Consider the following 25,121-nt stretch of genomic DNA (forward strand, 5'->3'; position numbering starts at 1 on the left):
TGCTGGTATTAAAGGTACTTTCCATGCTGTCCAAAGGGTCACCACTGTGGATGGATGGATGGATCCACATGTTTGGATTTACCATAGATTTTACACTGAATGCCCTTCCTGGTACAATCCTCTCATGTATCTTGGCTTGGGCCCAGCACTCAGAGTAGACAAGTCTGTGACTTCCTGAGGTCAGGAACTCTTTTGTGTCTCCTCTGGCCTATACAGCCAAGGCAAATATGATTATCTTTTTTCTGCTGACATTATTTCCTATATTGTGTGTGTGTGTGTGTGTGTGTGTGTGTGTGTGTGTGTGTGTGTGTGTGTGTGTGTGTGTGTGTGTGAGAGAGAGAGAGAGAGAGAGAGAGAGAGAGAGAGAGAGAGAGAGAGTTTTAAAAGAATAATTTGTTTTACCCAAATTTGATCTGCATTTCAATTCTTTCTTTCATTGCACCAGTTCACAACAGTTGAGAGTGGGAAGGAAAAACTCCCTTTTAACAGGAAGAAACCTCCAACAGAACCAGGCTCAGGGAGGGGGCAGAGAAGAGAACAAAAAAACCAAAGGAGAGTCTAAAATAAAGTGCATGGCATGCAGTAATGGCATGTAGCCACGTGAGGAGTGAAAATATGGGAGTGGCCAAGAAATGCTGAGTGCATTATGGGAAGTCCCCCAGCAGCATAACTAAGGGATGGCTCAGGATCACCTGATCCAGCTCTACATGCCAAAATAGAACTTTCAATACTAATTTTAAAAATAGACCGGGTGCCTGTCTCATGAATCCAAGGAGTTTTTGGAACATCGGGATAATAAATCATTACAGTAGTCTGGCCTAGAAGTAACAAATGCATGAACTAGATTTTTAGTATCACTCTGATACAGGATGTTTCTAATTTTAGCAATGTTGGAGATGAAAGAAGGCACACCTACACACTTCTTTAATGAGCATGTTTACTCCAAATCACTGCCAGGTTCCCTGCAATGTTACTGGGGCACATAGTAATGACATCCAGAGTAAGTAGCTGGTTAGACACCACATATTAAACCGTCTCTGAGATTTTCAACCAGAGTAAAATAACCTCGGTTTTGTCTGAATTTGGAGCATTTTAACAAACCCCTTAAAATCTGAGTTTGTTCAATCTACAGATGCAGAGCTCCTAACTTGTGTGCACAAGATTTTAAAAAAAAAATCACCTCTGTCTCATTTTCCAATCCCTGGCGTTCACATTCTCATAGGCGTTGCTGTCTACAGTCACATCTGAACCTTAAGTCTCAAACAGAGTTATTGCTGAACGCGGTAGTTCCTCTGAGCCCTCTCTGATTTGGGTCATTATGTTTCGTTCATGATTCAGGTCACCGTTTTTATATGAGCATTATTTTCAGTGGCAGAGGAGCTTGAACCAGCTGGTTTTTGTCTTCAAGAACTGGTGGAGACCAAACATAGAGGTTAAAAAAAAGGTAATGATTAACTTCTTAGTTTGATGACTCTAAGCTGTGAATGTGGGTGTTTTTTCCACCCTGTAGCAGTGATGTAGAAGCACATCTCTGTGTAGAAGCACAAGGATAGTGAAACTGTGGTTTGTAGTTGTAAAGCATAATGCACCCCTGAACATGTCTCAGATATTCATTGACATAACTTATCATTTAAAAAAGTGTTATATTCTTACACTTTGTGTTGAACTAAACTTTCATTTTCTTGACTACTGCTTTGGTTATTTGGTAAATGGATTGATTCTTATATAGCATTTTTCTACTCTCCTGGAGCACTCAAAGCACTTTATACAACATGCCATATTCACCATTTCACACAAGCACTGTTTTCTATGCTTTCCAATGCTTTCTAAGTAACATTCATATACATCCATGGATGCATTGGAGCGCAACTTGGGAAGTTAGCATCTTGCCTGAGGATATTTGGCATGCAGACTGGGGGAGCCAGGGATCAAACCACCAACCTTTCGATCAGCAGATGACCTGCTCTACCTCCTGAGCTACAGCCACCCCTATTTTGGCTTACTATTTCCCATGAAGAGGATTTTCTGGGAATTTTGAGTCAGCTGTATGTTCTCCATGTGTGTTGAATCATCTTTTTCCTCTCTCTGTTTGAGGTCAGCTAGTTTTTTTTTTCTCCTGAATTTCACAGTTAGATGCTGCTGGCCTGCAGCATACAAGTTTTTCACGGGAACAGTTAAATGGATGCCATTCAGATCACAAATAATGAATCCAAGCTTCAGACCATCAAGGAAATCTTTCAGCTTGATAGGTGGAATTTACTGGACTTTTAGGCTGAAGTTGGTTTCTGCAGAGAGCAGATGACGTGATGCAATGTGAGCATGAATCACATAGCAGAGGGCAAACAGAAAGCAAAAGTAAGGAGATAAAATCTGATAATGAAGTAAAATGAAGTAAATACTTGGCTTGTTGTTGGGCTAACTGTCACCGAGCCGTTCTCAACACACCTTTGAGCAAGACCAGATTTCAAAGTCTTACCAAAATAAACTGTCAGCCCCTGAGTAACAACAACAACCTGCAGAATACTTGGAGCAGCCCTAACTTTCACATACGTTTCTGATGCCAGGTGATATTTTGGAGAATAAACTTTCATCTGCTGCCAGCACAAGATTCACATTCCTGGTTTTGATTGAAATATCTTGCAGCACATCAGAGGGATTCTCACGCAATACCGTGAATGCATCCACAAGCGAAGCTAGTGACTGAGCCCATGGAAAGTGTTTACCAAAGTCAAAGAGCAAGAAAGCCAATTCCCTTTTCCCTTAAACTTATCCTGAAGTTTCTCAAATGACTACAAGAGTTGCTAGCCATGTTGGACATGATACCAAACCACTTGTTCCTTGGGAAAAGCGTATTTTCCAAGACTGGAAAGGTTGGCAAGTTGCTGGCTCTGGCTGTGTGAAACCAGTTATAAAGGTAGGTGCTGCACCAAAAACCTCACTGCGTTAGCTTTGGCTGCAAGCTGACTGACACGGCTGACTGCAGTTTTCCATGTTTGTCTGCAAAGACTTGCTAACTACTAGCTGAGCAGAGGTAAATCTTGAAAAGTTTTGGAGCAAGACAGAAATGTAGAATGCTCGCTTTCAGAGTAAAAGCTGCACTTCGGCGCTACCGCAGGGATCTTTCAAAAAGTTCAAATTTCACCGTAAAGCCAAAAGATGTCCATTTCTGGTTTGCGTAGTATTTTACACTACAACTCATGGAGTAGTTGTGGTGTTCGTCACTTCCATACACAATACAACCGACAGCAAAAATAGGGAAATTTTTGCTAACTATTAGGGAACACATTTTTCTTATCAACAGGTAGCTGTCAGGGGGTGATCCATTACTGGTCTGTAGAGCTGTGCATCTGGAAGTTTATCAGTCATTTCTCTAGTGACTGCCATCAACCTCCAGCAAACAGTCAGGGAATACTCATTTTCCCTCACAAACAGTGGTTGCAAATGGTTGCAGACCAGTCTCTAGGCCGGTGTGTCTGAGGCCATACTGACTTGATCCATACCATCACAAAATGCCATGTTTTTGCAAAACCTCAGTACAACCCAAAGAGTTTTTGCAACCATATGCTGGCAAACCAAAGGAATGCAAGTTTAAGGCTTCACTTTTCAGACCTACCATACTACACATCCAACTTTTGATGTGTCCTTGTGTAAAACACGGCGCCTTCATAGCACCACCAGGTCAGATTTAGCTCAATGCACTTCTACCATCAGCCAAAATCTACTAATCTACTTTCCTTTTCAGGAAAGTCAGGTGAGTGAAGCATTAACATGCAACATTTTTGACATACTAAGCAGCACTGAGGCTCGTCCATGTGTGACTTTCTTTCCTCTTTTTTTCTGATTATTCATTGCTGAAAACGAACTGCACAGAAACCAATCTTTAAAGTCAGGTCAAAAATCAAGACTTCACATAATAGCCAGCATTGTAGAGTGAACAGAAGTATGGAAACAAATGCAAGTGCAGTAAAAAAAAAAAAAAGAGCTTGGTGTTGTTGCTGTCCCATGTCAGCAACTCTTACTGTTAAAAATATCTCCCGGGAGCTGCAAAGGAACATCGAAGTGAACAATGAAGCTGCATTTAACTTCTTTTTATGACTCCCCCAGACTTTTTTTTTTTTTTTTTTTTTTACACAACAAGGCCTTCTCAGTAACACTGCTAGTTTATTTTAAATTCTGTTTCTGCTTTATGTAGCATACAGCGAAACTTTAACGTGAGAAAGCAGAAATTCAGAAAAGCCCGACTGGAACACAATCTGGCAGCTCCAAGTTTTTTCCTCAGACAACTGACACTAAATCACTGTTTGCCCCACAGGCAAAGTTACACACATCAAACACGGACAAGAATCCCACAAAAAGCCTTGTGTGTTGGTCCCACTCTCCACATGCAAAGCATACAAACACCCCCCTACGCACGAATGCCTAATCGTCCCAAATCCCGACAGGAAATGCCCTCGTCAGTAGAGCTGAATGCTTTTGACAGACCCCTGCTGCTCTTTCTCTGAGCGCTCTCTCCTCCCCCTTTTGCTGAATGATATATGTGCTCTCCTCAAAGTCCCATCTGGAAACAGTTAGCCTGTGAACATTTCCACACAGCCAATAAAAACACGTCTATTGCAAGCCTAGTTTATCAGCAATGGAGAACAATTTTAGCATGCAATTGTTACTTTCACTTTCTGGAGCTTTTGTTGGTACAGCGAAGCAATAGTTTACTGTCATGACTCAGATCCGGTCAAAGGTCTGGCTTAGTGTCAGGGCTCCTTTTCCATCGTGTTTTCCAGTTAGTTTGTTATGGTGAGAAACACATACTAGAACATGCAACTCTTAAGAGTCAAAATGATTTATAAGAGTCCTCAGATGACCCCGGTATCTTAATGACGGACATCCTGAGACTGTTATCTAAATAACTTCTGACTTTCATAGAGTGGAGAGTTTAGTTTAGTCTAGTCCGTAGATGCAATAAAAGCATGAGGGGCATTACAGAGAAAGAGGTGGAAAAGCAGAGCAACAGGATAAGCAAATATGAGGAGAAACAAGAGAGTGTGCTTATAATTTGCGCAAACACACACGCACAGATCTCAACCTTGTTTATAGCTCCAGGAGTAACTATGAATAAGCATAAGGTAAACATTACCCGTACAGCTCAAAGTTTCAGTTAAGAACAATTGTCATTTCCTGATAAGAAACATTTCAATGCGCAGTGACTCTTACTGAACATTTGCTGGGGATAAAGTGCTACGCCCGGTGATGTTTTCATTAGAACACAATGAGGGGTGAGAATGTATTATTAAGTTTCTTCTCATGTTACAACGTGTGAGAGAAACATCCTCTGTTGCCACAGTGGCAATTACACCGTTACAGTCATGTGGAAGAAAAGGACTCCACAGGACTCTGTAGTCCCTTGTAAGTACACCTTTACTGCTTCCATAATAATTAAGAAGGTAAGTAGGAGCCAGGTGCTGCTGATCAAATGCACTTGATAAGGTGATCATCAGCAAGTGTGAGCACCTCTATAAAAGCAGGTTCTCTGGCAGATGCACAGCTGCAAAACACCCAAGAGCTACTCGGTTATCTCAGAACCTACAGGCCTCAGTTAGCATACTAAATGTTACACTTCATGATAGTAAAATCAGGAAAAGATTTGAACAAGTGTGACTTATTTGGAAGTCAGAACATGACAGCACAGCTTAGGTTTGCCAAATTGTGTCTGAACAAACAGAAAAACCTCTGGAGCAATTTTCTTTGGACATGCAAGACCAAAGTGGAGATTTTTGGCTTTAGTGTACACTCCACATGACTGTACAGTGTACAGCAACATATTTGCTGAAAAACAAGACCTCAGAACAAGTGTGATGCATGGTGGTGGAGGGGTGATGATCTGGGCTTCTTCTGTAGACACAGGACCTGGGCAGCTAACAGTCATTGGGTTGACCATGAACTCCTCTGTATACCAAAGGATAATAGAGTCAAACGTGAGGTCGTCTATCCGACAGCTAAAGCTTGGCCAAAATTGGGTCATGCAACAGGACAATGATCCTGACGACAGCAGCAAATCTGCAACAGGAACAGAAAAAGATGAAGGTGTTTCAATGACTCAAAGACCTAAACTGACTGCAATGCTGTGAGAGTTGTGCATAAATGAATGTCCACAAATCTCAAAGAACTGAAGTAACGCTGTAACGAGTAGGACAGCATTCCTCCAACATGACGTGAGACTGATAAAGTTACAGAGAAACTGATTACTTCAAGTTCTTGCTATTGAATGTGGTTCTACAACCTACTGAACATAGGATGTACTTTGCTTCCTGTCCTGGTCATTGGGAAACCGTGCCCTCTGCTGGCGAGTTTACTTCAGCACTTCAAGAAGCAAAACAAAAACATCTGTTCACTACTTTATAAGAGAAGGTCTCAAAACTGTACATAAAGTTAAAAAACAAACAAATAAACAAAACAGGAAGTCTCTTTGTTTTGAAATGTTTTATTGTCTGATGTTACACTCAAAAAAAGTCAAACTGAAATTCCATTTAAGCACAAAAAATTTATAATACCTTCAAAATAAAATACTACAAACTGTCGGTGACACTTGGTGAAGTATGATTACATCATACGAACACGCATTCATGTCGTCGTCAGCATATTCTTTTCCAGTGTTGCCCACAAGAATCCGTGAGAAATACTAAATCAGGACAAATGTACTAAATCAATTTCAAATTCAGGCATAAATGAACAGTGCTGATCTCAAAACAAGGAAAAGGATCCAGTTTTGGCTTTCATTTGTATTCTGCTCTGTCAGAGTGACGAGCCGCAGTAAAATGATTGTACAACACTTGTAATCAGTAAAGTCCTTCTTGTGTTTAACAGTAATACGGTCTTCAGTGTTGAAAAAGGGGCTGACGTTATAAAGCAGAGATGCTTAAAAACAAAGAAAAAAGAAGAAAAGGAATCATAAGGCACACCCACCTATCCACCTATCCTATATTGCAGTACTAATTAGTGCAAAACAGACTGTAAACAACTATCAAGCACATGAAACAAACTACATCATGAACTATGCTGTCACATTTTAAGGAAGCTAATTTCACTCTCACTCATTTATTGCACATCATTTTTCTGCTCATGAGGACTTAAAAAAGGGAACAAAAATAAAATTAAAAATGCAGTGTTGATTACATTAACTTAGTATAGACTACCCAGACCAAACTATAAATTTAAATCAGATACACACAAAGAGAGTGGTCTTCCAAAGACATTAAAGCTGCGTCTAAACTGCTATTGGTCAGTGATGACAAGCTTTTCAAAGCATGCCGAGCACAGGAAGGCGATTTTGTCTAATTGTGCAAAGCCTGCATTAGGATGATATTAACACTATGTTATGACCCCCTCGCTCCTGAGTACCTTTAATTTCACTCCTAACTGACGGACACTTTGCTTTGGCTCTATTCCTAATCATTGGGTATAAAACATCTTGATGCATTCTCAATCATCCAGGAAAGTAAATCTCCAAAAGTTGAATCTGTTCATCTGGACGTAGCGTTTTGTGGGAGAAACGTTTCGTCACTCATCCAAGTGACTTCTTCAGAGACTGAAGAAGTCACTTGGACATTGGGTATAAACTCTTAACATTCACGCAACCTTTTTATTCTAGCGCGTTTGCATTGACATCAGCAGCTGTGATCTTTTTTAAGCGAATCCCCCCCTTATGAAGCCTACGAGCACGAAACCCAATGCAGATGTGGAAACACTGACAAGGACACCTGAATGGTGAAAATGTTGAGACCCAGTGATTTCATTTCTAAGCTTGATGTAGAGATATACAGGCATCTCCCAGGGAAAGGTTTGAAGAGTTAAGTGAAATGCTCCTCTTTAAAGGGCGACGACCATCAATAAAATAAATTACCCGACATCCCTATTTCACATAGAGTGTCTTTGAGTCAAGAGCCAAAATAATTTGAAAGAAATGTCTGTTCTTATTCTCGGAGATGGCGCGCTGTGCAAGCTTGTGGCTTCACGGCTGCTTACATCCAGCTGATGGTGAAGTTCTGACTCAGGCTGAGACCCAGATCAGCGACTGTTAACACCTGCAGAGGGGAAAGAAAGCATCATTACTGTTTGGAGAATATCTTCATGTAAAACCAAAGCCAACACTGTCTGCTGTCTGCATTAAAGCTACAGAACACGATGACTGTAACACATGGCTTCATGAGCACAAGTACTATTGGATTTTAAAGCTAAATTCTACTAATTTGATATTTTATTCAAGACTTTTATTCAATAATATTACTGATCTTTTGTTTTTAAAATCACTGCTGATTGTCCATCCATCTAGAACAATGTCATCAGGAAATTCTATAATATGAAACTAAGATAACCACATTTACATTTCATACTTTAAATAAATGTTGCTGCCAGTTTTTCTGTGCTGAACTTTAACTCATAAAGTTTTGTATTTCTAGAAATAATTGATCAAATTAATTATTTAATGCCCAAATGCACAAAAAGGACAGCCTTTACTGTACACACTGTGTGACGAGTGTGTAAAGTAACAATCAAATGAATATAAAAATATATTTAATTAAAAATAAAGGAAGAGGAAAAAGATGGAAATACTGGCTTGTCATCCAGTTTCATCCTGTGCTAGAAACTGAAAAAAAGGCTGATTTATGAAACCCAGCGGCTTTAACAAGGAAGCATCTTTCAGCTCTTTCGGTAAAAACCGAAGGTACCAGGTTATTTTTGGGGGTCTCTCTTTTGCACAGGTGGGAAAACCCAGTAGATACTTGAGTGCTCTGTTGTGCTGCTGACGTGGTGTCTCCAGCTGTGGAGTCTCTGTTAAACTGAGAAAGGTCGCTGTCATAAGAAACTGATTTCAGACTCGCTTCTTTTCTTATCTCCAGCAGAATTTGTCAACATAATTGTGATGCTTTGCAGACTTTGTTGCACCATGTGCACTTCACTGTCAGTCTGCTGGGTGATAGGATCTAAAAATCTTTAACCATTGCAAAATTTCGAAACCAATTTTTTTTTTTTTTTTAAAAAGAAGAAGTTTTTTTTATGATGGAGTCTTGTGTCACCGTTTTCTTTTTCCAAACCTAAAAAAACAACAACAACAAAAACTCAGAACTCACCTGGTTGGTTCTGTAGGTAAACGGTGCATCTTGGGAGTTCACCAACACTCTGCTCGGCTTCTCCTTCACACCATAGAAGGAGGCTGACTCCACAGTGATGTATGACGCCTCGACGTGGTTAGAGAGCACCTGGGATGTCATCGTGTTCTACAAAATAAGGTAATAAAAAAAGCTCAAACCATTTTTCAGCAACACAGTGAGATTCTCTGAAAGGCAAAGCTAAATTAAACAGGTCCAGACACAGTTTATCTACATGAGCAGCAGCATGATGTGTGAAGTCAGATAAAGTAGGCTGGAGCAGACAGGAGCAAACATGCAGGGTAGATTACTGTATTCTTAAAAAAAACAAAAACAAAAACAAAAACATGAAGCTGAGCACCTGAGCAATGCTGAAGATGATGTAGGCGTACTGGTTGGTCTCGTAGGTGTCGATGGTCTCTCCATCATCCCAGAACAGATCTCCACTGGCTGAACCGTCTTGAGACAGAGCCGAGACGAGGTGGAGAGGCTGACCGGTGCTTACCCACAGGGTCAGGTTGGGTGCCTGTTCAAACACGCACAGAGAGAGTAAACATGAATGTGAATCAAGTGGAAGACGCACACATGTCTGACCCATAGAATCACAAATTCAGACCCACAAATCCAAAAAGATGTCAGATGAAAAGACATCAGGTTTTCAGCATTCTTCAGTTTGTTTGTTTTTTAAAGGCAAAAGTCCAACACAAGGAGGTAGCATATGGAGACTCAGTGCAGGCTCAGTGGCTGCAGATTTCATCATTAAAAAAAATAAATTAAAAAATAAGAGTCGTGTCATGATTTGTGTGAATTACATCCGAACGTGTTTGGATTAAATGTTATATTTTTTTTTATGTTTGAGATGCAGATGTTTCAAAAGGTTAAAGACTGTTTGATGTTCAGTCTGTCTGAGTCAGACATTTACATTCTCACCTCAGCCCAGGTAATGTGAAGCAAAGTTGAGTGCTTCAGCACATGTGTGAAAAGTCCCATTTTAGCCTAAATTTCCTTCAAACTTTGGTAAACTTGTTCTAAGTTTGATTGCAAAAATAATCATATTGGAGTTAAAGGCAAAGATTTCACCTTGTTCTCTTACACTTTGCCACTTTTACTGCTGAAGCTCCAAATCATACAGTGCTACTGCAAAGCAGTTTGTTTATGGTGTGAACAGAATCCAACTTCTATCCGAACAAACTAGCAGCTGCAAGTTTAGGCTAAAGCAGTTCCTGTAGCCACTCTGTCATGCTTTGCATTCTGGGATCCAAGAGAGTATCATATATATGCGAAGGTCAGTACGGTCAACCAAGTAGCTGTGAAATGAGCATAAATTCTCACGTTTTTTTTTTTTTTTTTTTAAATGACAGATTTTGGTTCGAGTAAACAAACTGCAGTGTAAAATGCCCTTAGGTTTACAGCCACATACTCTGACTGTACTATTTAAAAGTCTGCCCATGGTGAATTTGAGCATCCAGCATTGTAACAGGTCCGTTTTAGCTGAAAAACCTTTTACCTGCGTTGGTACAATGGAGCCCTCGCGCAAATGCAGGTTGATCTTATCTAGAGGCGCATTGAGTCGAAGCTCTTCGCCCTTACTGGTCACACAGTCGCCCTGGGAAGTAAAGGAACACGCATGATGTAAACACTCTGATCAAGTCACCATACGCTCTGTCCCCTCACTATCGCTCACAGAGTCTCACCGTGTAATAGTCGTACCACAGACCCTCAGGGAAGTAACCATCCACGTAGTCGACTCCAGGATCCAACACTGGCGTCACCAACAAACTCTTCCCCCACATGAACTGCTTGTCGATGCCGTAGGCTTTCACGTCTTTGGGAAACCTTTTGAGTACGTAAAGTTATACACCCCGAAAACACACGTAATACATGAAAATCTGTGCTTTTAGAATTTCTACTCACTCGAACATTATTGGTCGAGCCACAGTGTGTCCGTGCACATGCGCGTGATGGAAGAGAGTGTAGAGAACAGGGAAGAGAGAGTAGCGCAGTAGCAGAGCCTCCTTCATGGCTGTGCGAGCAAGCGGGCTGAAAGCTGTCGGGTCTTGAGGCTGTAAAACCACAAAAACAAGCCCCCCGCATAGGAGATGGACAACAGAAAAATGAATCCATTAGTAGACACACAGTTCCATGTTTAGATTCTCCAAATGAAGTCTCGAGCTACAAAACAAACACTGATGTAAAAGTTTCAGGTGTCATCATGAAAAAAATAAATGAACAAATAAATACAATTTTCAGAAGCACAGCTAAACCTGTAAGTGTCAGATTCAAGAGGACACTCTTACCTTCACGCTGATGGCGTTGTGGTTTCGTGTGAAGGGATAGAAAGCTCCCAGCTGAGTCCAGCGGACGCACAATTCCTCCTGCGTCTCCTCGCTGAAGCCGCAGACGTCTGCTCCCACCAGCGGGATGCCCAAAAGGTTAAAGGTCAACATACCTGCACAGAAAGAAATGGGAGTTAAATATCCAATGATGAGTTGAACAATTTCACATGAAACATCCTCAAATCCAAAATGATAAATAATATAAGAAATTATCCTCATCACAGATTCAGAGTCACAAGAATTCAAATAAGCAGTTTTACGACAACAGATCAGGCACAGTGTTGTCGTTTATGCATGTCAACACAGTGTGTATTATCTGCTATCTGTATCTGCTGAACTTCTGACCTGCTATAGAAGTGTAAAGGTCTTTCCACTGACTCCTGTTGTCTCCAAGCCAGTGACCAGAGTACATGCCCTGACTGGGGAAGGTGGAGCGGGAGATCACGAAAGGTCTCTTTGCCACAATTCGCTTCAGAGCGCTGAACACGGGGACAGAGAGGAAGTGAAAACATAAGACAAAGTGTGTAATGAAGAAGTATTGTACTGTTTTATTTCCGTCGCATGTGTACATGTGAGCAATGTTCCCTCTAAGCTGCGCACGTGCGCAATTGCACACTGCTGGCATGGTCTCTGCGCACAGAAAACCTGCGTTGTGCACAAAAACATTCTACCCTGAATTGAAATTAAAATTAATACTTTAACAATTCTGTTTTGCAGTGTTAGTCAGTAAGTGACTGGCTGCTCCCGTATGGGATTAGAACGATGCCACCTTATCCTATAGTCCAGCCAATCACGTGATTCACAGTCATATATACGCAGCTAATCAATGTCGTTGACAGGCTATGACAGCGTCCTTATGTGCCGACACCGGTGTTTTAGCTAGCAAAGCGACGTGGCTGATGTGGAGTGAAGCCATGTTAATGACAACGTGTACAACCTTTGGAGATGTGAGCAGGACAGACGGAACAATTGACGGAAAAAGTGTGGACTTTATACCAGTTTTTAAATTGTGTTGATAGGCCACGTAAAACCAGAGTTATGATAAAAAAATATGCAATGTTTGGTTTTCTTCCTGAATACTATCGTTATTTATATTTACTGCGGGAAGAAACGGTAAAAACGGCGTTTTATAAGGAAAACGCTCGAAAGCACTCTCCGCCTGTGAGCAAAGACAAACCCCCACCCCCTCTCTCTTTCCTATTCGTCCAAAAAAGTACCGTGTCGACCAATCAAAAAATGATATGGCAACGTGGCGTCTAGTTGTTAAGAAACGGGGGAAGTTTTAGGAGTGACGGCGGTGTTCTGAGATGTGAGAGATTTGAGACGTTTAGCGCAAATCTTGTGTAGTTAGTGTGTAGTGTAGTTTTGTTGTGTGTCAGAACAATGAGGCGGCTGCTGAATGTTACAGGTGTTACAGCAGTGATACATCTCCTGTTGTCAGGCCTGCAGGTATCAGGCTGTTGTTCTCCTTTATCTCATAGTGGACAGAAATAATTTTTGGAGTGGCACAAATAATTTGTGTGGCATCAAATTTGATGCAGAACAGCTGATTGTTCTGTAAATAGTTTGAAATGTTTATTTAAAAACGCCTTGGCTGCATTTCTAGGTAAACAGCTGCAAAAAAACTTTGTTGTCTGCAACACTCAGTAACTTTTTTGAAGTAGTAACTATATAATTAATTGCCCAACATTGGTCTTTATATACTGTATTTTGCAGACAGAGTTACAGGACTCTCTCCCAGACCACAGACTCATACTCATAATACAAGTCAGAGCAAAAAATAAATAAATAAATAAATAAATAAAGAAAGTTGTTTTCGAAATTGGAGTTCAAGTTATTTTTACTTCCAATAGTGTTAACATACTACACAGTCAATGACTAGATTTTTTTTACATTTTCATTGTAAGTTGGCTAAAGCAGTTAATTAAAAGTAGTCTAACATAAATGTAAATGCTGTAATTTGATTATTTTAATAAGCCATGTAACTTGGATGGATTAGATGCTGTCGTGACCACAGCGCACACGTCTGATGTCGCTCACAGTGGTCCAAGGGATCGCTCAGGGAGTTTGTGTGTTCGCTCAGACACATGAAAAATTAGAGGGAACATTGCATGTGAGTATTGAGAGCATCAAACCTTGCAGAGGCTTTAGCTTCCATCAGTCCATACAGACTGTGCATGTTGTAATGTATGGACTGCTTCTGCTGCGCGGTGGCACACAAGGTTTTGGCTCTCAGCAAACCTCCCAGTACACCTGAAAGCAGAAGACCCCATGAAACCCAAATGTATCGTATGTTTGTAGTGTGATCTCTGTTGTAGATCCAATCTCCTACCTGGAGTGTAAGGAGGGTTTTCAAGATTGTTTGATGGGCAGCCACTGGTCGATCCATCCAGGAAGTTTGATGGCTCATTCATGTCCTAAAACCAAGCAAAGTGTTGTCAGATCTTTAAATAATCATAAGGAGCCATCTAGGCAGGAGTCAGTGATTACTTATTTAACAGCCTGCACTGTTCTCATACTTACAATCCATAATCCATCAAACGCCACCTTATTGTGGAACATCTGTAGGTTGTCATACCACCATTCATGTGTCACTTCATCAGAGAAATCTGGATATGCTGTGAGACCAGGCCACACCTGGAAACGGGGAGAAAGAATTTTAGTTTAAATTCATGCTTAACATTCAAAACAATGTTCATTTATTATTGGGCTTGCCTGGCTGCACTTAAGAACCAGTACAGCTGAATTACATAGATCTAATGAAGCTGGATAACTTTCAAAAGCTTTCAGCCATACTGTAGCTACTGTAGTACCACCCAGATTATTGAGTGAGTGAGCTTTGTTGAGCCTAAAGTCAGAGTTTTCTGGTACATGAACGCGGCTCTCTTCCTGTCTTGCTAAATCGCCATGGTAACTTATGTTTAACATAACCTGGTCACGAGTAGGTTATGTTCTTAGATTTGGTTTACGACTCAACTGGAAGCACCAAATATTTACAGCGTCTTTTAAGTGCAATATAGATTCCCTGATAGGGAAGTACATTTTATACAATTAGGTGTTGAAGTGCGTCATTGCATTATCACAGGAAGTTAAGAAAATAACTAAATACTTGATTCTAATCTGTTGCTCAGTCTGTTTTATACTTGATACGTCACAAAACTGTTCAAATTTATGTCACTTTGTTTTATCATCATCTCTAATAATGTAGGGCGAGTCATATGATAAGTGAAACGCCCCCTTTTTATGTGTGTAAACAGAATCTGAAGCAGGACTCCTGGCTTATCAGAGAAAGGTGATCATCACTGTTGTGACCCGTCATCTCCAACTGGGGTTTTAGGTTTTGCCAAATCAGCTGACTGTGGTGATCTCTGTTTGTAATGTACCCCTCAGTTGGCACTCCTAGGACAGCACTGTCAGAGACCCTCCACTTTATGTAGCCACTGGGAGAAGATGTGTCAATGAATTTATCACCAAATATAAATGTATCTGCAGTGCTGTGGTGCTCCTGCTGTTACTGTTCACGTTCCGCATTTCACTATTGTTAAAACAATTAATACGAGCTCCAACAGTTTATATGACTAATAATATTATTCTTGTAAATGACCTTATTCCTTGAGTGCCATTCTGACAATGATTTAAGATGCGCTAATCAATGATATTTTCTTCATAAAAATGTGAGTCCTAATGCTTGAGAGTTAGCTGCTGATATAGTAATGTTGCTAAGTATATCACACAATGCACAGCACGTTTGCTAAATGGTTCTTTCAACAATTATCTGTCATGACATCATGATTGCTTTCCATGCTCAAGACAGAAAGTTTATGTATTGTCACATTCTGTGTCAGGACACTGAACACTTAAAATCTCTGGTTCAGTGCAACTCTGCCTTCTTTAATTGGGGATTTGATCAGATTTTGTCGAGCCATGTGCAAAGAAAGCGGTATCACAATGATAATTAGCAGCTTTCTTTGAAAGCTCGGGGTCTCTACGCATGCTAAAATAAAAGCAGGCATCTGATGCATTATTTGCATCTTCTGCACAAAATGAACCAATTAAGTCCTGCTTACATCAGTCAAGAGAAACAGCTGGAGAGATAAAGGATGTAAAGACTTATTACAGCAAAACACAACACAGGTACAAAGTAGACAAGAGGGGAATGCTGCAGAAAACTGTTAATCCTGTAAATTCATCAGTCAAAGTATTTATTTTACCCCTGGGTGCACTCTCTATATTAACATTAGATAAGTGTATTCAAGTCTGACATGGCCTCCATAATGAAGGAATGAACATTCTCTGTGATAAATACCAATAAAAACATATTAATAGCAGCAATACTGACTTAGCAGCAGATTAGGCCCAGGCATATTTATGCTTAAATTCCTGTGAAACAAGACGCACAACAACAAACATCTCTGCTAAGTATCTACTGTGCACTTTGACTATTTCATCAGCAAAAGAATCAGTGAAAATGTGGGGCTCACAAATACTTAAATCTCCTCTGGAACAAGAAGGAGCAGCACCATCATGTTACTGAATATACAGACTCTAGGCTCAACATGTTCCCCTAACTCATTAATCCTGCGTCACAGCACATGCCTAAGTTAATGTTGTTGTGTGGCTTCATGTCTCACCTTCCCAATAAGTGTTTTCCCTTCAGCATCTTTAATAAAAACTCCTCTCTTTACGCCTTCATCGAAGGGCCAGTATGAGCCCTCGGGTTGTGTGCTGCTGATACCCGGATCCTGAAGGATTAAGAAACAACTCACTTAAACACTCACATACCAAAGCAGACACAAAACACATGAGACCAAGTATGTGTGTTTGTGCATACCAGGATCATAACGTAGCGTTGGTTATGAGCATGTAGGTCCCTGACCAGGTCAGGTAGTGTGTCAAACTTTTTTGATTCATACGTAAAGTCCATAAATTTGTCCATGTAGTCAATGTCATTCCACTGGACATCCTGCAATTAAACAGACACTCATTATTATTAACTAGAAAGTGCATTTTCTGAAGAAACTGCAGTGTGAATGCTTGAATCTGAATATATGAACTGAAAAGAATTAATTGCTGAATTTTAAGTTAAAAATGTTGAATGAGATGAAAAATACAGAAATTTTCACCTGAAAACAAAAGTGCTGAACTGCTAAAAGCTGACAAGCACAGAGAAGAAGTTGGAAAATAGCTAAAAATGTTTTAAATGTAAATTAGAAAAACCTAAAAAATGAGAAAAGACTATTTAGAGTCAGAAAACATCTGAATGAATATTAAAAGTTCATATTCTTTGAATCACTGAATGACTAAAATATGATCACTCCACTTGGATCCACACAGTTTTAAAGGTTTACATCTCTGAGCTTTGAAAGACACGCTGTTGGAAAGAGAAGAACGATGGCTTCATTTTGAGGGTAAAATGATGGCTGTAGGGCAAATACTGTGGACACAGCAGCTGTTGAAAGAGAAGTGTTCAAGATGAATCTTGGCAGAGTGAGAGAGAGCTCGTTAGGCAGGCAGGTGTGAGCCTGGTTGCTATAGTGACTGAGCCAGGGGCTCCATACACACGCACACAGACATGCACCTCACTTTTGCTGCTTAAAATGAACAGAAAAGTTAGGTCGAAACAAATCGTTCCCAAATGAAAAGTACAGGTCCTATTGACGAAATTCCTTCACTGTGAGCGGCAGCAATGTCCAGTCTACCTAATTCTCAGTTTTCATGCCTGTAGAGTTTATTATATGGACGTGGTGACAGTGTAAAAACACCATGCTCTTCTGATTTTCAAACGAACCTTCTGAGCCATTTTAACATTAGAGTCTATGGAGGAGTTGGAGGGAGGAGGCTGTGCTTTGGTGACATTTATGAAAGAACCATAACACCTAGTACAATAGTAAACACACTGGATGAAAGAGGACAGCGATGGCTACGTTTTGAGGGTAAAATCATACCTGTAGAGCAAACACCGTGGACACAGCAGCAGTTTTAAAAAAGATTTTAAGATTAATTTTTTTGCTCCTCTCACTCTAGCAGTTCAGCTGTCTCACTCTAGCCCCAACATTCCGTCCCATACACACCCATTATAAACTCTGAAACGGCTGAAAAAACATCATGAAACTTAAACTGGAACTGAAGAAAAAGTATAACAGATATTGAAAAGATAAATACAAGTTGAATAGTTGAATGTCTTGTCTTCGTTTTAAAGTTTGAATGGTAGCTCTATGTCAACGTATGTTGAAGTAGATACAGTTTGAAAATGAGTAAGTTGAATGAGGATTTGAAGGGTCTCCCCATTGAAATACATGGGAAATTTTTGTTGAAAAAAGTTGAATAATTTTAAAAATATAAATGTTATAAATGAGAAAAATAGAAGCAGTCGTGTCCAAAAGAAGAGGAATCTAACGGTGTTTGAATGGTTTTTCTAAGTTGAACGGTTTTGAAGGAGATAGAGTACAAAAAACGTACGGAAGAATAATAATAAACTAGAAAGTGCATTTTCTGAAGAAACTGCAGTGTGAATGCTTGAATCTGAATATATGCACTGAAAAGAATTAATTGCTGAATTTTAAGTTAAAAATGTTGAATGAGATGAAAAATACAGAAATTTTCACCTGAAAACAAAAGTGCTGAACTGCTAAAAGCTGAAATCCACACAGAAGAAGTTGGAAAAGAGCTGAAAATGTTTTAAATGTAAATTAGAAAAACCTAAGTAATGAGAAAAGACTATTTAGAGTCAGAAAACATCTGAATGAATATTAAAAGTTCATATTCTTTGAATCACTGAATGACTAAAATATGATCACTCCACTTGGATCCACACAGTTTTAAAGGTTTACATCTCTGAGCTTTGAAAGACACGCTGTTGGAAAGAGAAGAACGATGGCTTCATTTTGAGGGTAAAATGATGGCTGTAGGGCAAATACTGTGGACACAGCAGCTGTTGAAAGAGAAGTGTTCAAGATGAATCTTGGCAGAGTGAGAGAGAGCTCGTTAGGCAGGCAGGTGTGAGCCTGGTTGCTATAGTGACTGAGCCAGGGCTCCATACACACGCACACAGACATGCACCTCACTTTTGCTGCTTAAAATGAACAGAAAAGTCAGGCCGAAACAAATCGCTCCCAAATGAAAAGTACAGGTCCTATTGACGAAATTCCTTCACCGTGAGCGGCAGCAATGTCCAGTCTACCTAATTCTCAGTTTTCATGCCTGTGGAGTTTATTATATGGACGTGGTGACAGTGTAAAAACACCATGCTCTTCTGATTTTCAAACGAACCTTCTGAGCCATTTTAACATTAGAGTCTATGGAGGAGTTGGAGGGAGGAGGCTGTGCTTTGGTGACATTTATGAAAGAACCATAACACCTAGTACAATAGTAAACACATTGGATGAAAGAGGACAGCGATGGCTACGTTTTGAGGGTAAAATCATACCTGTAGACCAAACACCGTGGACACAGCAGCAGTTTTAAAAATATTTTCAGATTAATTTTTTGCTCCTCTCACTCTAGCAGTTGAGCCTTCTCACTCTAGCCCCAACATTCCGTCCCATACACACCCATTATAAACTCTGAAACGGCTGAAAAACATCATGAAACTTAAACTGGAACTGAAGAAAAAGTATAACAGATATTGAAAAGATAAATACAAGTTGAATAGTTGAATGTCTTGGCTTCGTTTTAAAGTTTGAATGGTGGCTCTATGTCAACCTATGTTGAAGTAGATACAGTTTGAAAATGAGTAAGTTGAATGAGGATTTGAAGGGTCTCCCCATTGAAATACATGGGAAATTTTTGTTGAAAAAAGTTGAATAAAATTAAAAATATAAATGTTAAAAATGAGAAAAATAGAAGCAGTCATGTCCAAAAGAAGAGGAATCTAACGGTGTTTGAATGGTTTTTCTAAGTTGAAACGGTTTTGAAGGAGATACAGTACAAAAAACGTCACGGAATATATAATAAAATATAATAATAATAATAATAATAAAGATTAGAAGAACAATACTGTGAATGCTTTTACAAGCATTCACACTAAATAGAACTAGAAAGTGCATTTTCTGAAGAAACTGCAGTGTGAATGCTTGAATCTGAATGTATGCACTGAAATGAATTAATTGCTGAATTTTAAGTTAAAAATAAAAATGTTGAATGAGCCTGAAAATACAGAGTTTTTAACCTGAAAACAAAAGTGCAGAACTTTTGAAAGCTGATGTTCACACAGAAGAATTTGGAAAATAGCTGAAAAGTTTTTAAATTAAAATTTGGAAAACCTAAGAAATGAGAACAGAAAATTTAGAGTCAGAAAACATCTGAATGAATATTAAAAGTTCATATTCTTTGAATCACTGAATGACTGAAGTGTAATCCCTCCACTTGGATCCACACACTTTTAAAGGTTTACATCTCTGAGGTTTGAAAGACATGCTGTTGGAAAGAGAACAACGATGGCTTCGTTTTGAGGGTAAAATGATGGCTGTAGAGCAAACACTGTGGACACAGCAGCAGTTGAAAGAGAAGTGTTTAAGATGAATCTTGGCACAGTGAGAGACAGAGCTCGTTAGGCAGGCAGGTGTGAGCCTGGTTGCTATAGTGACTGCACCCACTGGCTCCATACACACGCGCACAGACATGCACCTCACTTTTGCTGCTTAAAATGAACAGAAAAGTCAGGTCGAAACAAATCGCTCCCAAATGAAAAGTACAGGTCCTATTGACAGAATTCTTTCACCGTGAGCGACAGCAATGTCCAGTCTACCTAATTCTCAGTTTTCATGCTTGTGGAGTTTATTATATGGACGTGGTGACAGTGTAAAAACACCATGCTCTTCTGATTTTCAAACGAACCTTCTGAGCCATTTTAACATTAGAGTCTATGGAGGAGTTGGAGGGAGGAGGCTGTGCTTTGGTGACATTTATGAAAGAACCATAACACCTAGTACAATAGTAAACACATTGGATGAAAGAGGACAGCGATGGCTACGTTTTGAGGGTAAAATCATACCTGTAGAGCAAACGCTGCGGACACAGCAGCAGTTTTAAAAAATATTTTAAGATTAATTTTTTTGCTCCTCTCACTCTGGCAGTTGAGCTGTCTCACTCTAGCCCCAACATTCCGTCCCATACACACCCATTATAAACTCTGAAACGGCTGAAAAATCATCATGAAACTTAAACTGGAACTGAAGAAAAAGTATAACAGATATTGAAAAGATAAAGACAAGTTGAATAGTTGAATGTCTTGTCTTCATTTTAAAGTTTGAATGGTGGCTCTATGTCAACGTATATGGAAGTAATAAGAGTTTAAAAATGAGTAAGTTGAAGGAGATTTTGAAGGGTCTTCCCATTGAAATACATGGGAAATTTTTGTTGAAAAAAGTTGAATAATTTTAAAAATATAAATGTTATAAATGAGAAAAATAGAAGCAGTCATGTCCAAAAGAAGAGGAATCTAACGGTGTTTGAATGGTTTTTCTAAGTTGAACGGTTTTGAAGGAGATAGATGCCAAAAAACGTACGGAATATGATATAATAATAACTAGAAAAATTTGCATTTCCTGCGAAAATGCTGTGTGGATGCCGGAACGCTGAAGCTGTCTGCTGCAAAAATTGTATGGCAGTAAAGAAACTGAAAAATTATGCTGAAAACAAGTGAAAAAACAGAAACTTTTGCTGAAAAGAGGTGAAAAGGCAAAGATTCTGCTTCAAAGGGGTACAGAAGTTCAAATTTGTACTGAAAAGAGGAGAGGTGAAAAGGTTTCCTCTGAAATGAGCAGAAGATACTGAGATTTGTATTGATAAGAGGTGAAAGGCTGAAAATTCTGCTTAAAATAGGTGAATCAGCAGAATTTCTACTGAAAAGAGGTAAAGAAGTAGAACGTTGCACTGAAAACAGGTGAATCAGCAGAATGTCTGCTAAAAAGAGATTTCTGTTGAAAACACCTGAAAAAGCTGGGATTTGTGCTGAAAAGGGGTGAAAACACTCACAATTCTGCTGAAACGGGGAAGAAGAAGAGGTGTTAGGCTGTTGAGAAGAGTTAAATAAGTTGAACTGATATGTTTGGGTACAAATACAATGATTTGGCAATAATACTGCGTTTTAGCACAACTCCTGAGATTTGATTGAAATACTATGATTTAGAAGAAATATTATGACTTTGTACAAATACAATATTTTGGCACAAATACTATGATTTGGTTCGAATGCTATGATTTGAAACAAATAATATGATCTGGCAGAAATACTATTATTTAGTAGAAATACTATGATTTACCAGAAGTACTATGTTTCTGCAAAAATACTATGATTTTGCAGAAATACTATGCCTTAGTAGTAATACTATAACATCACAGATATATGATGATTTTGCAGACATTCTGGTTTTACACAAATACTATAATGTGGCAGTATACTATGTTTCAGCACAAATACTATGATTTGGCACATATACTATATTCAGCAGATATACTATAACAAAACAGAAAGTCTACGACTTAGTAGTAATACTATAACATAATAGATAGACTCTCTGCAAAATCATAGTATATGTTTTTGCACAACTAGCACAATATGGCAGAAATACTATGATTTGGCACAAGTACTATGATTTAGTACAAATACTCGTATTGGCAGAAATACTATGTTTCAGTACAAATATTACAATTTGGCAATAATACTGGGTTTTAGCACAACTACTGAGATTTGGGTGAAATACTATGATTTAGAAGAAATACTATGACTTCGTACAAATACAATGTTTTGGTTCAAATAATATGATTTGCAAAAAATACTATGATTTGACACAAGTACCATGATTTAGTACAAATACTACGATTTCGCTCAAATACTATGAAATTGCAGTAATACTATGATTTTGAAGGAATACTATGATTTGGTAGAAATACTATGCCTTAGTAGTAATACTATAACATAGCAGATACACTGTGATTTTGCAGACATAGTATGTTTTGCACAAATACTATGATTTTGCTCAAATACTATGAAACTGCAGTAATACTATGATTTTGAAGGAATACTATGATTTGGTAGAAATACTATGCCTTAGTAGTAATACTACAACATAACAGATATACTGTGATTTTGCAGACATTCTATGTTTTTGCACAAATACTACAATTTGGCAGAAATACTATGTTTTAGCACAAATACTATGGTTTGCTATAAATACTATGATTTGGCACATATACTGTATTCAGCAGATATAATTTAACAAAATAGAGAGTCTACGACTTAGTAGTAATACTATAACATAATAGATATACTATGATTTTGCAGACAGTCTATGTTTTTGCACAACTAGCACAATGTGGCAGAAATACTATGAATTGGCACAAGTACTATGATTTAGTAGAAATACTCTTATTGGCAGAAATACTATGTTTCAGTACAACTACTATGATTTGGCAATAATACTGCGTTTAAGCACAACTACTGAGATTTGAGTGAAATACTATGACTTCATTACAAATGCTACTATGTTTTGGTTCGAATACTATGATTTGCAAAAAATACTATGATTTGGCACAAGTACCATGATTTCGTACAAATACTACGAATTGGCAGAAATACTGTGACTTAGTACTAATACTTTAACATAACAGATATAATGTGATTTAGCAGACATAGTATGTTTTGCACAGATACTACGATTTCACTCAAATACTATGAAATTGCAGTAATACTATGATATTGAAGGAATACTTTGATTTGGTAGAAATACTATGCCTTAGTAGTAATACTATAACATAACAGATATACTGAGATTTTGCAGACATAGTATGGTTTTGCACAAATACTACGATTTCACTCAAATACTATGAAATTGCAGTAATACTATGATTTTGAAGGAATACTTTGATTTGGTAGAAATACTATGCCTCAGTAGTAATACTATAACATAATAGATATACTATGATTTTGCAGACAGTCTATGTTTTTGCACAACTAGCACAATGTGGCAGAAATACTATGAATTGGCACAAGTACTATGGATTTAGTAGAAATACTCTTATTGGCAGAAATACTATGTTTCAGTACAAATACTATGATTTGGCAATAATACTGTGTTTAAGCACAACTACTGAGATTCGAGTGAAATACTATGATTTAGAAGAAATACTATTACTTGTACAAATACTACTATGTTTTGGTTCGAATACTATGATTTGCAAAAAATAGTATGATTTGGCACAAGTACCATGATTTAGTACAAATACTACGAATTGGCAGAAATACTGTGACTTAGTACTAATACTTTAACATAACAGATATACTGTGATTTTGCAGACATAGTATGTTTTTGCACAAATACTACAATTTGGCAAGAAATACTATGTTTGGGCACAAATACTATGATTTGCTATAAATACTATGATTTGGCACATATACTATAATCAGCAGATATACTATAACATAACAGAAATTCTACGACTTAGTAGTAATACTATAACATAACAGAAATTTTAATTGGGCAGAAATAACATGATTTGGCACAAATACCATGATTTGGCAAAAAAAAATACCATGATTTGGCGCAAATACAATGACATGGCAGAAATACTATGATTGGGTACAAATACTATGATTTGGCACAAATACTATGATTTAGCAGAAATAGTATGTTTTAACATAAATAATATCTTTTGACAGAAATTTCTGCTAAAGGTACTATTTCTGCTTTTAGCAGAAATACTGTAATTTTGCATAAATACTATGATTTGGGATAAATACTATGATTTCCCAGAATTACTATGATTGAGCAGAAGTACTAAGATGTAGTAGAAGTACTTTGATTTAGCAGAAATACTATTATGGAGGAGTAATACTTTAACATGGGAGAAATACTGATACACACACACATACACAGAGCGCAAAGGGAACAGTGGCTGTTAAGAGTCTGGGCTTGGTATATCTAGGTCAGCTAAATTAGCTGCACCTGCTCTAATCAGCACTTACACACACACACACACAGAGAGAGCTCTGAGTTTTCTTTAGTGTATTTCTCACATTCAGGATTCCCCTCGAACAAATGGCCATAATTTCCTAACCGTAGGGGCTAGAACGCTCATTCTGACACCGTTTTGTCTAGAAGAGATGGGGAAATCTCCAGGTCTTCATAATTCAGAGATAAAATATAAATTATTAAAGCTATATGACTTGTAACACACTGCAACTGAGAAGAGGCGAAGCAAAACTGCCTTGACTTGCCCTCAAACAACGTTGTGTAACTCTAGATCTCTATGGAGCATCAAAATCATTCTTTCACCGTAAGAAACAGCAGGCTTTGGTGAACAGTCATGGAAATTTTCAGGGCTCTGTTGAAATCCATCAAAAAGATATGACGAGAGAAAAAAGTGCCTCATTTCCAGAGTTTTAAATCTGAAGAGATCTGAGCGAGAGACAAATTTCCTATCCTCAAACAAATGTAATTCATGGCCAAACGGTAATAGGTGAGGAAAATACTCTTGAATTGTGAGCATCAGGAGAGTCTGAAGATATATTGGCACAAGCGTCATGTCTCAACTTTGTTTCGTTAAGGAGATATGACGATTTGAATATGCCTCTCATTAGAAAAATTCAGCGGTGATTTTGAACAAGCTCTCCATTGACTTTCTATGGAGAGTTTTTTAGACCTTG

General features: G+C 38.5%; 1 protein-coding gene across 1 annotated transcript in view; it reads right to left on the reverse strand.

Moving 5' to 3' along the window:
* Window positions 1-6,459: 6,459 nt before the first annotated feature.
* The window catches only part of si:ch73-12o23.1 (lysosomal alpha-glucosidase), a 76,391-nt gene continuing 57,729 nt past the window's right edge, over window positions 6,460-25,121 (reverse strand). The window contains exons 9-21 of the mRNA XM_039613576.1: window positions 16,308-16,439; window positions 16,108-16,218; window positions 14,000-14,113; window positions 13,809-13,893; window positions 13,612-13,729; window positions 11,822-11,955; window positions 11,438-11,589; window positions 11,055-11,203; window positions 10,835-10,976; window positions 10,648-10,746; window positions 9,502-9,666; window positions 9,123-9,269; window positions 6,460-8,075 (exon numbers count right to left, since the gene is read on the reverse strand). Coding sequence (XP_039469510.1) covers window positions 8,013-8,075; window positions 9,123-9,269; window positions 9,502-9,666; window positions 10,648-10,746; window positions 10,835-10,976; window positions 11,055-11,203; window positions 11,438-11,589; window positions 11,822-11,955; window positions 13,612-13,729; window positions 13,809-13,893; window positions 14,000-14,113; window positions 16,108-16,218; window positions 16,308-16,439 — 1,611 coding nt within the window. The 3' untranslated portion in view covers window positions 6,460-8,012. The remainder of the gene's footprint in view (window positions 8,076-9,122; window positions 9,270-9,501; window positions 9,667-10,647; window positions 10,747-10,834; window positions 10,977-11,054; window positions 11,204-11,437; window positions 11,590-11,821; window positions 11,956-13,611; window positions 13,730-13,808; window positions 13,894-13,999; window positions 14,114-16,107; window positions 16,219-16,307; window positions 16,440-25,121) is intronic.

This window comes from Oreochromis aureus, linkage group 6 (genome assembly GCF_013358895.1).
Source record: "Oreochromis aureus strain Israel breed Guangdong linkage group 6, ZZ_aureus, whole genome shotgun sequence".
NCBI lineage: Eukaryota > Metazoa > Chordata > Actinopteri > Cichliformes > Cichlidae > Oreochromis > Oreochromis aureus.